The sequence below is a fragment of the Balaenoptera borealis genome, assembly GCF_965194805.1.
Source record: "Balaenoptera borealis genome assembly, chromosome: 11".
Lineage (NCBI taxonomy): Eukaryota > Metazoa > Chordata > Mammalia > Artiodactyla > Balaenopteridae > Balaenoptera > Balaenoptera borealis.
Genome location: NC_138868.1, coordinates 26,615,629 through 26,630,787, shown reverse-complemented (window position 1 = coordinate 26,630,787; position 15,159 = coordinate 26,615,629). Strand labels below are relative to the sequence as shown.

Genomic DNA, 15,159 nt, shown 5'->3' with positions numbered 1-15,159 from the left:
ATAGCTTTTAAATATCCTGAACTTTTAGTACATTGTCTGTTTTCTAACCATTTTATTCAAAGCTGTTAGTGCAGCAAATAAGCATGCAGCACATGCTTTGATCTCATTAAATTACAACTTATAGTTCCTAGAGTCATAAATATCAAGCCCTTTTCTCCTTTACCCCTCCTCTTCTGGTATGAGGTAGTCTGTTAAATATCACTATCTCCTTGAGTCCTCTGACGTTTACTCAGACAAATAGCAGAGGTTATGAATGCTGCTCACAGATAGTATCAGGAATTCTTCATGATTGCCATAATGGTGAACCCAGCATTCAGAACTGTAATACTTAGTTTTATCTAACAAGTAAGTTTGGTCTGTTTAACTTTGCTCCACAAAAGGAAAAAGAGAAAAAAAAAAAGAATTCCATCTTATCACAAACCAGTAACTTAACTGTCCTGGACATAATCATAGAACAGCATAAAAGAAAAATAAAAGTTATCTTTGGAAAAGTTAATGATTAAAAGTGTTAAATGAGTAATGGAAAACAATGTTACTAGGCTTGATTAGCCTCTGAAAAAGAAAATCAAAACAGAAAACACTTTTCTTAAAGTTAAAAATTAAGGCTACACTAAAAACTACAAAATTATTGTACCTAGAATGTCTGAAACATTAAAAACTATCTGTTAAAATATATTTGTAAATTCTTACCCTTTCGGCTTCTCGAACTTGGAACTCTCAAAGGTAATAACATTCTCTCACCTTACCCTTCTCTACAATCTCTCTTCCAAGAACTATTTAGCAGCATGATTACTGACTTAATGCTTTCTATAGAGACAGAGGCCACCATCACATGATACCTCAGTACATTTAGGCAGCCCTGGCCAAGGCTGCAAGACCTGTGAAAAGGGAACAAGTGTGCTCATGAGCAACACTATTCCACTTGTGTACAGAGACATTTCTTTAATCCTTTCACAAAAATCCAGCAAGGGAAACGCTCCATGGATTTACATGAGCCTCATCTCCAACTACGGGTCAGTCTTAAACTATACGTTAGAAATACAATAGTCTATTACGTTACAATGCAACATTTGTCCTTATTTAATGAAAAAATACATAATTTAATAGAGAAATTTATGAGGTATAATATTTTCATAATAATGCAAAAACTAACTGAATAAAGGCACATATGACTATTTTAATATAATCATCAAATTAATGATCTAACCACTTAAGACATTGATAACAATATTAAACAAAAAATAAACCAAAGAGATATCACTGAAAATGTGCTGATTCACAACTACTCAGTCAGTATCATTTATTTATATTTGCTTTCAAAGTTTATATTGATAAAAATGAATGGTCCATTTAACAATTCTGATCTGCAATGACAGACAAAATTTTCAAATTACAGCTTTTTCTCCTTATATTGTAAGAGCCATCTTTAATATTCTTAAATGTGACTGAAAAGAAATATTCTTTACATATAAATTGTCCTCTTGGGACTTCCCTGGTGGTCCACTGGTTAAGAATCCACCTTCCAATGCAGGGGACGCGGGTTCGATCCCTGGTCAGGGAACTAAGATCCCACATGCCAGGGGGCAACTAAGCCCGCGCGCTCTAGAGCCCGCGCACCACAACTAGAGAGCCTGCACGCCAATTAGAGAGAAGCCCGTGCGTTGCAACAAAGAGCCCACACGTCACAATGAAAGATCCCACATGCCACAACAAAGATCCCACACACTGCGACTAAGATCCGATGCAGCCAAATAAATAAATAAATAAATATTTTTAAAAAAATTGTCCTCTTAGGTAGTTTGCTAGATAGACAGAAGACTTTTAAGGGCTAGGGTCATACACTTATTACCATTCTAATATTCTGTACTGGGCTACCCCTATGCTCTTACTTTCTGATCCCTCAGGTACAAGGAGAGAGTCCAAGGAATATGAAACCAATTCATTGGCAGTTATAAGAACAAGACCTAGATATAACAGAGTTACAAATATTAATGGTCTTTGAACTCTGGCTTAGCATTTAGAAGTCACGTCAATCTTTAGCCCACGTGGTCCTGCTTTCCTTGAAATGGTACTAAAAGATAAAGTAGTAAAACTTCCTGATTTCTTGAATTATATATTAAAGTATATGTCATTCATCTGGTAGCACAAACACTTCTCTTCAAAACTTAAGCCTGTGTCTCTGTAAATAATAAGTTGTCTTAATAAATTTTTTATTTTTGTAAAATTATAGTTAAATATAAAAACAGAAGGTCTTCTGGTTTCTGGTCCAGCATGTAATGAGCTTAGTTAGAAGTTTCCACTTGATCCTACCACAAGTAAAAAGCTGAACAAACTGAAAATCAACAACTCCTCTTACATCTGCTAGACAAATGAGGTCATAAGGCAAATTGCTGCCTCAAAAATTGGAGAGATGGACAGGTAAATACAGAGAATCAGAAACAGAAACCTCCACAGGAACCAATGCCAGCGTAGGAAAAACTGAACTGTAATTGACTAATTCCCAGAGGCTCAGAGTGGACAATTCAGAGTTAAAAAATTCAGCGGGACACAGTCATGGGGGTCAAACTTTTGTGAAATTTTACCTCCAGGTCCTCTCATAGTGAATATCAGAGAAAATTCCCTCCTGCTAAAAGCAGGAGGAAAAGGAGAGAAAAAGTAATACACCAACTTTTGAAATACACCAACTCATTTTTTTCTTATCAACAAGTCCTGCCCACCGGAGAAACTATTTGACCTGAGTTTAAACTACCTGAGGGAAGGGTAATACCCAACTCTAGCCCCCTCCAACCATCTTTGTGCTGCATGGGGTGGGTGGGCAGGGACTGAGAAGCACTGGTGAAATTCACAGTCCAGGGGCAACAGGCTCGTCTAATCATCGGACACCAATCCCCCTACCTTACCACTACATTACTATATGCCTATTGACTGCAGTTTCTTTCACCCAGTATATCATGTCTGCCTTCCAACAAATAAATTACAAGGCATACTAAAAGGCAAAAGACACAGTTTGAAGAGACTGAACAAGCCTCAGAGCCAGAGTCAGATATGGAAGGAATATTAAAACTATCAGACCGGAAATTTTTTAAAACTATGATTAATATGGTAAAAGCTTTAATGGAAAAAAACAGACAAAACATGGGAGAACAGATGGATAATGTAAATGGAGAGATGGAAATTCTAAAAAAGAATGAAAATGAAATGCTTCAGATCAAAAACACTGCAACAGAAACGAAGAATGACTTTGATGGTCTCAGTAGTAGACTGGACAAGGCTGAGTAAATAATCTCTGAGCTTGAGAATATGACAATAGAAATTCCAAAACTGAAAACAAAGAGTAAAGACTGAAAAAAGCGTAAGAGATGATCCATCACCCGCGGGTCAGCTAATGTAACATACGTAAATTGTAACATATACATGATGGGAGTACCAGAAGGAGAAGAAAGAAAGAAAAAGAAGCAATATTTGAAGCACTGATGACTGAGACTTTCCCCAAATTAATGTCAGACACCAAACCACAATCCAAGAAGCTCAGAGAACATCAAGAAGAAAAAGTGACTAAAAAAATTAAACCCAGGCATATCATATTCAAACTTTAGAAAATCAAAGATATTTAAGTGACACTCAGTAAATGTTGTTTCAAAGCATTTATTCAGTGTCAGTAAAGACAGGTACTTAATTCTCTCAGGGATAAGGAGGTGGTCCAAAGTGGTATTATTTCAGTTGGGGCTTTGAAAAGATTAGGAAAAGGAAGTAAGTCATTCTCTGTAGAAAGAACAAGGCTTTGCCTACTTCACCTTGCTCTCATACCGTTCTCCCCTGTTATCAGTGGGGATATTTTTAGTTGCAAATAATGGAAAATTAAACTGGCCCTAAGGAAACTGGCTTAAATAATAATGGGGATTTACTAGCTCACATAACTGAAAAGTCTAGAGGTAGGGCAAGCACAGGGTTGGTCCATTCAGGAACTCAAAAATGTCATCAAAGAACAGGTTTCTTTACATCACAGCAATTTGGCATCCACATTTCAAGTTCCTCCTTTGTAGCTTCTCATGATTGTAGGATGACTGTCAGCCCCAGTAGGAGTTACATTCTTCCTGGTTTATAACCACTGGGTAAGGTCATTTATCCACTCCTGAGCCAAAGACTGTGGCTACAGTAATGAAATATGTTTATGGCCTTCTGCCAATTTAGGGCTCCTCTCTAAAGCTGGAGTCATCAAAACAAAAATCTGGATAAGTTTAGGAAGGAGAAAGGGGATATTGATGCTCAGTAAGCTACCAATAAATATCCAATGCACTCCTTCACTCAAAATGCTCCAGCCATACCAGACTTTTTCTTGCTCCTCAAATATACTAAACTCTTTCCTGTCTCAAGGCTTTTGCTGTTCCCTTGTCTGAAACATCATCCTCTTCCCTCCCCACCACTTTACCCCCAATGTAATGAAATCACCTATGATAATGTCATCACATCCTCTACTTTTTCTTCATATCACTTATAACAGTTTTAAATTATTTGATCTGTGTGACGGTTTTATATGTAACTCCTCCATTGGACTATAACTCAAAAAAGCAGGAACATGTTTCATTTTCTTCATACCTGCACCCTAAGTGCCATATAGTACCTGGCACACAGAGCCACTCAAAAGTTGAATGAATGAATGAATGAATGCTGCTAATGAGATTAACATATACTGAATGCTTATTGGTTATTCATATCACGATAAAAATGCATGCCACTGGTCACAAGTCAAAGAAACAATATTTTGAATGGGTTAGAACAAATTCATTCATTGCATTTATTGAAATCATAACTCAAAGTTTATAAATCTGTATTTAAAACATTTCATTTATCTTTATACAAAAAAAACCCACCCAACTTTTCTGGTATTATTTCATAAAACTAATTCGTTTTATATAATACAATAAACCATATCAATCATACCTTCTTTAAACTGCATATTTCAGATTCTTGTTTTTTATTTAAAGCTGAAAGTCTTTTGTTTAACTGTATTGCTTCCTGTACTGTAACATGAAAGACACTTAGGAAAACATTATATTCATTGTACATTTTAAGGAAATATTAGTAACATGGACAAGGAAAATAGCCTCAATGCAATATATATAATTATTACTGAATTTAATAATATTAATTAAACTGCCATTTACTATTACCAGTATCAGATAAGTTCAATTTATTCATTATAAATAAGTCCATTTAAACATTTCCTCTTTTTTTTTTTTTATTGGAGTATAATTGCTTTACAATGGTGTGTTAGTTTCTGCTTTATAACAAAGTGAATCAGTTATACATATACATATGTTCCCATATCTCTTCCCTCTTGCATGTCCCTCCCTCCCACCCTCCCTATCCCACCCCCCCATCCCACCCCTCTAGGTGGTCATAAAGCACCGAGCTGATCTTCCTGTGCTATGCGGTTGCTTCCCACTAGCTATCTATTTTACGTTTGGTAGTGTATATATGTCCATGCCACTCTCTCACTTTGTCACAGCAAACATTTCCTCTTAAATATGTTAAGTTTAAATAAGATAGCACCTACCATTTTGTTCTAACTTTTCATGATTCTCTTTTACCAATCCAAATTGACCTGTTATTGTAGCATAGTATTTCTCAATTTCATTCAGTTGCTTCTGATGATCTTCTTTAGCCAGAAAATGTAACTGGACTTTTTGTTCCTATTTTGAAGAGTTATTTTAAATGTTATATATATATATATATAAAACACATACATACATATATATACACACACATATTTATTAAACATACATAACAATTTATTGTTTTTAATAACTGTTGTTATTAACATAATTATGTCATGAAAAAGTACTCTCTGAGTACACCTTAGGGAGGAAATATTAGTTAGGTTCTAAATCTAGGTAAAATTAAAGCATTTTTTTTTTTCCTGTAACAAAATAGTCACTTAAGGTTATATTTTCCTTGTTTATAATTTCTTTTTCAAAATCAATTGGTTGCTTTATTTACCGAAAAGTTAATTAGTCCAGTACAGAACTAAGCAAAGTGAGGGGAATATTATTAAAGCAATACTCCTGATAATTTAGGAAATAATTTTTTTCTCTAAATGCTGGCATAATCATAATGTACATTATCAAAACTCAGATAAATTTTCTGAGATTAATATTAATGAATATAGCACCTTCTCACTGCATTAAAAACTGGAACAATGAGAACAATATCTATCAGTGATAGGGAGACAATATAGTATAGCAGAAAGTTTACTTAAGCTAGGAGACACAGTTGGTAAAAATTGGACCCTATATATAATATGGGCCTTCACTGCTTTCAGCTAAAGGAGCTTGTTTTACCATACTTAGAAAAATGACTTAAAATTTTTAAAAGAAATATTATGTTAACAGAATCAATAACACTCTTCGAAAGTTTTTATTTTGGCATTAGCAGAATCATTGATTGATTTCACAACTTTCATTCATTTCTGCCACACACTTCAGTTTCTACTGAGAGATGATAAACAAAGAACAGTGTAGGCCCATCAATAGGCACTCAGTAATTACTTTCTGAATGAACTGTTGTCTCATAGAGTTCTGACAGTGGCAGGTTGTTAGATTTGCCTGGACAGGGTCTATTTCTCTTACCCAAAAGCAACACAGTTTCAAGTATTTCCTTGAAATACTTCTTCATTACAATCTAGTAGACCAAATTCAGGGGTCCTATTCTCCCCTAGTCAAGTATAGGGCATATTACTCCAAATAAACCAACTGATTTCTACATTCTTGGGATTTGAATCTTGAGCAAAAGAGATTATAAAGCTAAAGAAGTTCAGTGGTGATCCTATCCAGACTGATATGAGACCTCCTCTGTCCTGGGTTCCTACATCCTGCTTCTCAAACCCTGGAATTAACCTAGTCCCTGTTCATTTTCAAAACCATTCTTGACTCTCTGATTGATTGCAAGTGTCTCCACTAAATTTCCTTCTGCATAAGTTAACCAGAGCCATTTTGTACTGCTTAACACCAAAGTACAGGCAGTATAGTAGAGTGGTCAAAAGCTATTCTGCCTGTGTTTAAATCTTGCCTCTGTAATTTAGTTGCTGTGTGACCTCGGGAAAATTATCTACCCTGTCTTTAAAATAGAGATTATAACAGCATCTCCCTCATAGGGTTGTTGTGAAGATAAGACAAATTAATGCCTACAGAGCACTAAGAACAGAGCCTGTCACATAGCAAGTACAATATAATGTTTTGTTATTACTATTCCTTAAATGATAAAAGTGCCTTCAATAGCCTAATGAAGTTTTATTTGGACTAAGAATAGCCCTCTCAAATATTAATAAGGAACACACATAATTTAAGTTGTACCTAACTATATTAACTTGGCAAATCTGGTGAAAATCTTAACTTTTTCAAAGATTTTTTTAAACAATTTTAAGCAAAGTGATAAGTACACTGGCAATGGTTATGAAAGATGAGCTAAATTTTTCTCATGCACTTCTATGGGCTTTTCAAATTCACTACTTAGTCATTTGAATTAAGCATGCAGTAGTTATAAATTCAAACAAGTTGACAAGTGCACTTACCCCTGAGATCTTATGCTTACCTGGGTAGTCACTATTATCAGTAACTAAACAATGAACAATAATGACCCATATTCTGTTCCTCTAAAATACCACTTAATTCTCTAGAGAATTATACTCCTTTCAGGAGATGTGTAGAAACCCAATACAATTTCACTAAAAATTGGTCTAAAGGCATTTTTTTCAATTCAAGGAATTCTTTCAATTTTTCAAGTCAAATCAATTTTTAGATAGCCTTTATGAGAATACCATCCACTACATATTAATACACATTAATGCTGTCAATGCCTGCAAAGGTTAACTAATCCCGGTAAGTAAAAATGCAGCAAAGATCAAAGTGAGTTCATATGTATTCTCTACATACATAGAGCTCTGTACACATTAGATTAGTTTGTAACATACCCTATCCCAACATCCTTTGCTTGAAAGCAAAGTTGAATTAAAATGCAGTTTCATTTGTTTGCATGATACAATTCTGATTTTCAAATACATTAGTCTATTCAATGGCCACGATAAATGCTATAAAGATGTTTAAATCACAATGGGCACCTATAGCTCATTAGCTCATACAGGCCTATATGCAACTGTTCACATATGAACCTACTTGGCTGCCCTGATTTAGTTTTGATAATGAGATGAAGAGGGCAGCTTGCCACTAACTGCATGACTGTCAGCAAATAGTTTACATTCTTTGGGAAGCAACAACAAAAAGCAGATTGGTAACCCCTGCCTGAGAAAGCTAAGAACATTATAAAGAATAATACAACTAAATTGATGGTGTTATTATAACTTTAACATTACATACTATAGCATAATAAAGATTATTTTATTGCAATGACTAAGAAATGGCTAAGTATGTAGTGTTTTTGTTCTTTTTACCTCTCTGAATTGGGTCAAGTTATTTTCTCTTTCATACACTTTTACTATTAAATGCAAAGACTGTCAACAAGAAAATAATATCAGGATTGCCTGCTTTCCAAATACATATGTACCTCATTTTAAACAATTTTAATCTTTGAAAATCAAGATTAGAGAAAGACAGCACATGCATAATTACAAGTGTGTGTGTGTGTGTGTGTGTGTGTGTGGTCTAAAAGTTTACGTAAAAGCCTCTTAAGGCATTTAAAATAGGAATAATTTAAAAATAACATTTACACCCAACTTTTTAGGACTATACTTACTAATAAAAGCCATAGCTGCTCATTTCCCTCATTTCTTATTTCCTTATAGAGACTGATTTGAAAACTTTTGGAGATAAAATTAATTTCCCTTAAAACAATTAGTTTGTTATAAGTAAATTGTAGAGGAAAAGATTCAAAACCCAAAAACAAACTTCATATATTCCTCATTTCTATTTTTGCAACTTACCTTTTAATTTCTTCAATATAAACCCAAAATAAATCAATGGGTTATAAAACTCACTTTTTAAAAACCCATGGCATCTTTCTTAGAACATTGATACTTTCACCTTTTTAGTCACAACATTAGGTATATACTACTTAAAAAAACTAAAGTTACATATTTTATGTGTACAGATGTATATAATTATTATAATCATGAAGATTACTTCCAGACAAGTCTTTAGTCTAAAAACATTCTACTCTGAAAGAAAATATGTGGTAATTCCAAATCTCATCAAAACCTTCAATACAGAAAAATTGTTTTAATTTAATAAAGACAAAATAAATCCTTCTTATAAGTCTTTTCTTTAGAGGAAAGTGATATACAAAAAAGATATAAACTATAACTAAGAGATGGTTGGATAAATTTTTATTTTGTTCGTTAAGCTCTATTGGCAACTCAGTTACACAACATAGTCACCTATACAGTAATTATGGGAACACAGCAGGAAAGATTTTCATCAATGACCAAATCAATTAATTTGATGTTCTATAGTTTATTTTTATCATATTTAGTTGCATTCATTTTATTGGTAATGATCAATGTGATAATTTGTTCAAGAGAAGATTTGGGTACTTTTAGAGATAGATGAATCTTTCCATTCATAATTGTGTTAATGTATCTAGAGACATACCACCTCTACATGAAAATCACCTTATTGAATTCCCACAAGACAGAAATTTACTAGTAGTTAAGAGCTTGCCTATAGGAAATCATGAACTTCTTTATAAGTGTCTTAATACTATTTTTAAAATTATTTCTTTTGGGACACTTATCAATTGCTCCCCAAAGTCCTGCCTTGGCACAAGTGAGCATCTTGTTTCATGTCTTGCACATAGTCAAATAATATCAATATAAAAGGATAATGTGCTGATTTGAATAAAATTAACTGGATTACTGAATACTGTTTAGTACTTTGAATAAAGAAAAGGTCACCTGAATTATATAAGAATAATGTAAAAAGAATAATGTAAGAATGTTTAGAAAAAGGTTTATTTTTAACTTTTAAATCCATCATCTAAAATATACATAATATTCTGCCAAAATTGGCATGAAATATTGTGTATTTATCAATATATAAAATTATTTTAATGCAAAGTGATTTATTTAATGCTTTGAACTGTCAGAAAAAATATAACTATAATTCAAATTTTAGTAGGTTCTTAAGAGTCTCAAATTCACATTAACAAAATGCTCAAAAGTGACCAAAAACTATCAAAAGTATATTGCATGTTTCCATGTTTTTTTAAGATTATAAGTATCTGTTTGATGAAATTTTAAAGTGGAATAAAATAAAACACATTTTATGTTGCCTTTGATCTTTAACTTGTAGCCTTATCTCCCAGGTCAGAGGGTACATTATTCAATTTCACTATATTTTGTGTAAAACCACTGTAGCGTTGAAGATGACTTTCAGTACAAATGTCATGGTACTTAAAGCTAAACCAGAATCTAGTTTTTCAGCTCCTTAATTAAAATCATAGTTTAAAATAGTCTGACAATATTATCTGTAGTCTTTCCAGTTGAACAGTGACAGAATTTTCACATCTTTTATTCAATCAAGCTTAGCAATCTTTCTATGGCTCTTTTATTTTCTAACACACCAAAACATTTCAAGAACCAAAATACTTACTCTATATTTTTGTATTTAACATCATAAGGAATGATCTCTCATTTCTTACTTCTCATAGATATAATACATAAACCTTACTCAAAAATTATTTTTACTTGCCTTACAGTCTGCTCCAAAGAAGGAAGAACGAAATAGCATAAACCTACCCAAGAAGCCCTCTGAAGATATAAGTGGATATGGGAGAATTTTGCTCAATCAAAAATACAGAGAAAAAAATTCTTCTGAATCAAACAGGGATAGAAAGATAGAATATCAAAGTAAATATTTCATAAAATGTTATGCTGTAAAAATGTAAATATTAATTTTAATATACTACAGAAGAGGAATGCACAACAAATTAACACTTGTTGAATGATAAAGGATGAGTACCATATCCCAAGTGTAGTAGTCAAATGCTACTTCGTATTATTTCAATTTTTCAGGCTAAAAGTAATAACTACGTGTTTACACAAATACCTAGAAAAGATATCATTAAAGTAAGGGGTTTCAGAATTCTGTTGTTTTCACTTCTTTGTTGTTCAATTTTCATATAAGACCTCTACCAATAATTTGGGAACTATGTTAAATTTATTTTATAACATGTAAATACTATCTGGAAATAAATTTGTGAAATAAATTCATTTAAGCTATATCTGAAATTGCAATTCAGTCCTTTAAAGGGGATATTAATATCCAGTTTCAACTTTTTTTTACAATAAATGTCACATTAATATTGACAAAAATACTGGGCACATTATGTACTAATCTGGGGTGGGTGTATATTTTGAAATTTCCTTACCATTTCACTCACTTTCTTCTGTAAAGAATATTTAGAAACCTTGAAAAAAATAAGAGGAAAAAAATCTCATGAAAACTTTTTAGTTATTTGTTATAAATTCCTTCTGATATTAAAATTGTATGTTATATAATGTGACGTGTATCTTACATGCACTTTTTTCCAGTGACACTTTTTCAAAATGTTACTTACCATAACTTTATTCCCTATAACAAAAACAATACATTTATTTATTTATTCAACACATATTTATGGAGCACCTACTATATGCCAGCCATTTTCCTAGGATCCTGGGATACAACAGTGAACAAAACAAAGTCCCTGCCCATAATAAGCTTTCTGTCTAGTGGGGGTGGTGGTAGACAGACAATAAAATATAAGTAAAAAGTACAGAAGTTAGAGAGTGACAACTACTATGAAGAAAAATAAAGCAAGAAGGACAGCAAGAAAACCCTAGGAGAGTATGCTACTTAATATTAGCTCTTCGTTGAAAAAATCTTGATAAAATAGATAAGCATAGGGGAAAAACATTGTCTTAAACAAACCATCTCACAACCCAGAAATAACAATCATTAATTCCATGGTACTTCCAGATATTTTTCTATGTATTTATACTTTAAAAGAGAGTCAGTAGGGGGTAGAATAAAAATACATGTACTATTTTGTAACCTATTTTTACTTAATATATAGCAAACACTTTTATATTACAAATTAATCTACAACGCAAGTTTTTAATGGTTACACAGTATTCCACTGTTTAACTTTATACCATAGTTTATCAAATCACTCTCATTTTTGTACATTTACCGAGTTTTCAGTTCTATGAAAGAATTCTGAAATAAACATGCTGTACCAAGAAAACTCTGTAGTTATTCATTTTAGCAGAATAAATTCCAAGAAGCAGGACTCCTAAGATTTGTTCATTTTTATAGACTTAACAATTGTTATTACACACACAGTCCTCCAGAATGGTGGACCAAGTTAAACTCCAACTAGCCATGTATGAGTGCTTATTTACTTAAACTCACCTAATATTTGCTAAAATTTAAGCAAAAGTTCTTAAAATTACTTCACATTTCCTGTGAAATAAATTTTTAGCATGCTGCCTTGAACAAACTAATAATTTTATTTCATTTTGGTGGAATGAGTTATGTGTGATTCATTTCTTCAACAAATATTGAATGCTTACTGTAAGTAAAGCACTAATATAGACATTGGGGGTATAGTATTGGACCAAAAAATCCTGTCCAGCTTAAATTCTGGGGAATGTAGATAATTAGCAATATAAATAAGTTAAAATATATAGTTCTATTAGATATTGATAATTGCTAAGGAAAAATAATAAATCAGGGAAGGGGATTACATAGGATGGCCAGGAAAGTCCTTTCTGAGAGGGCAACTTCTGAGTAAAGACTCAACAGAAAGTAAGGAAGAGTATTCCAGCAAGTGCAAAGCCCCTAAGGTGGGAAAATGTCTTGTGTGTTCAAAGAACAGCAAAGAAGCCAATGTGGCTGGAAGATTTAGTAAGCAAGGGGAAGAACAGCAAAAGATGAGTTCACAGAAGAGTAGGAGAGGAGGTAGGGCCAAATCACTGTAGGTCTTGTGGTGCATGATAATGATTTACTCTGAATGAGACAGGAAGCCACTGAAGAGTCCCAAGTACAAATGTGACAGAGCCTGACTTACTCCTTGAAAGGATCACTCTGACCGTTATATTAAAACTGAAGGAGAACAGAAGTGGAAGCAGGAAGAACACTTAATAAACTACTGCAATTGAGATGAAAGAGGATGATGAAAGAGGACTAGGGGTTAGTAGTAGACGTAGTGAGAAGTGGTCAGATTCTGGATATACTCTGAGGGAAAAGCTGAAAAAAATCTGCAACAAAAAGAAGGGAGTTGTAATTAACAAAAACAGAAAAGACAAATAAGTTAGTTAGCTTTCAGGGCGAGATTTTAGGAACTTAGTTTTGGACACGTCAAGTCTGAGATGTCTTTTAGACAGCCAATAGTCGATCCAGGCTGGAGTTGGGGCTAGAGATATACATTTGGAAGCCCTGTGCATGTAGACCCCATTTTAAAGAAACGAGACTGGATGAGATCAGAGTATTTTTAAGGCATACAGACAAAAGCAAAGTAAAAAGGTAGAGGTCATCTAGAAAAATAAGAGGAAAAAAAAAAAGACTGGTCTTGGGACTCAGACTGGAATTATACCTCCAGCTTTCCAGAATCTCCAGCTTGCAGACAACAGATCATGGCACTTCTCTGTCTCCATAATTGTGTGATTGTGTGAGCCAATTCCTCATAATCAATCAATCAACCTCTTTCTTTCTCTCTCTATAACAGGTTCTGTTTTGCTGGTGAACCTTCACTAATACAGCTACCATTAGCCAAAGATAAAACTGATAAACATAGAGCAAATTTACCAAATTCTTTCAGGTCACTGTTCTTCAAACATTAATGTCTCTGCATTTTATGCTTTCTGAACCATGATTCACAGCTCTATTTTATCAACACCTCTAGAGCACTTTCTAACTTAAAAAACTACCATGTAGCTGCATTCCTATGTCAAATAAGTCAAATTTGAAAGTAACATAACTAGATTGACATGAAATCTTTTTATAGATGTTCTATATAATGATTAATCATTCTGAAATCACATAAAACTGGTTTATAATACCAGATATAGGCAGCTTTCTAATACCGGAACAAAACTATACTAACACTAATTAGTGTATTAACAACAGAAAGCAATTTGAAAGATAAAGTACAAATGTTTTCCTAGTTATAGCTATCCTTCACTTTTTGGAAAATTGTATGAAAAGTTGACTGTAAAGTACATTTGTTTAGAGCAAATCTATTTTCCCATTAAATTAACTGGATTTACGTTACTTGGGAATAAAGTCCTTTAAATACTGTGCTAAAAATATTTAACCCCTCCCCTTCCTGAACAATTCAGTCCCAAGTTCATTAGGTGGGGAAGAGGTGAAGGGGTAGTGGTGGCAGCATTCCAGAACAGGGTATCAGGCCTGAATGGGGAGTCAAAAGCTGAGTAGGGTGCTTAGTAGGCAGTGCTGAGAAAGGGCAACCCAGGTATCAGAGTTGAAGCAGGGAGAAGAGGGCATCCACGTTAGGAAGGAGTAGCAGAATGGTGGCCTGGTCACATACAGGGTAATTTATCAAATAAGTAAATATATTAAGAATAAAGAAAGTCATATTTCTTACTGTAACAGAAAAGAAATATATAAATATGGAAGGGAAATAAATTAAAATTAACCTTATGGTTTTGGATTGGAAATGGAAGTAATGTGAATTCATGGTTTTTGACATATATAGATTGATAGAGAAACAAACATAATCATAAATGTGTGTTTATATATTTGTGTGTATATAAAAACATACATAGATTCCCTAGCTCTGTCTACTAAGAAGGTCTGAGACCAATGACACCCCAATAGTAGTGAGTGTAACAGTGCCCAGATCTGGGTGTCTACATTCCATTTTTCACTAAAAGGAACCAGGGCAATGTGGAGAAATGCTGTATTCCAGGGCAAGGTTACGTAAACTACAAGGTGATCCTGGAACATTTTGTTTTTACCTGAGAGCAGGAAAGTGCTGAAAGAATGATAAAGTCATGTCCAAAAGACTAAAAAATCAGCCTGAATGGACTCCTACTGGCCAAACTAATGATAATGTGAGGATCAAAATAAATAATGATAGTCACAGATTTTTATCCATTGAATAAAATAAGAAACTACGATTCTAAACTGATATAAATAAATGAAT

The 15,159-nt window shown here is 33.4% G+C and overlaps 1 protein-coding gene across 2 annotated transcripts in view; it reads right to left on the bottom strand.

Annotated features, from left to right (window-relative positions):
- The window catches only part of CCDC73 (coiled-coil domain containing 73), a 106,423-nt gene that overhangs the window by 51,282 nt on the left and 39,982 nt on the right, over positions 1–15,159 (bottom strand). For both annotated transcript variants that reach the window (XM_082343695.1, XM_082343694.1), the window contains exons 6-8: positions 11,380–11,418; positions 5,558–5,693; positions 4,942–5,021 (exon numbers count right to left, since the gene is read on the bottom strand). In XM_082343695.1, coding sequence (XP_082199821.1) covers positions 4,942–5,021; positions 5,558–5,693; positions 11,380–11,418 — 255 coding nt within the window. The remainder of the gene's footprint in view (positions 1–4,941; positions 5,022–5,557; positions 5,694–11,379; positions 11,419–15,159) is intronic.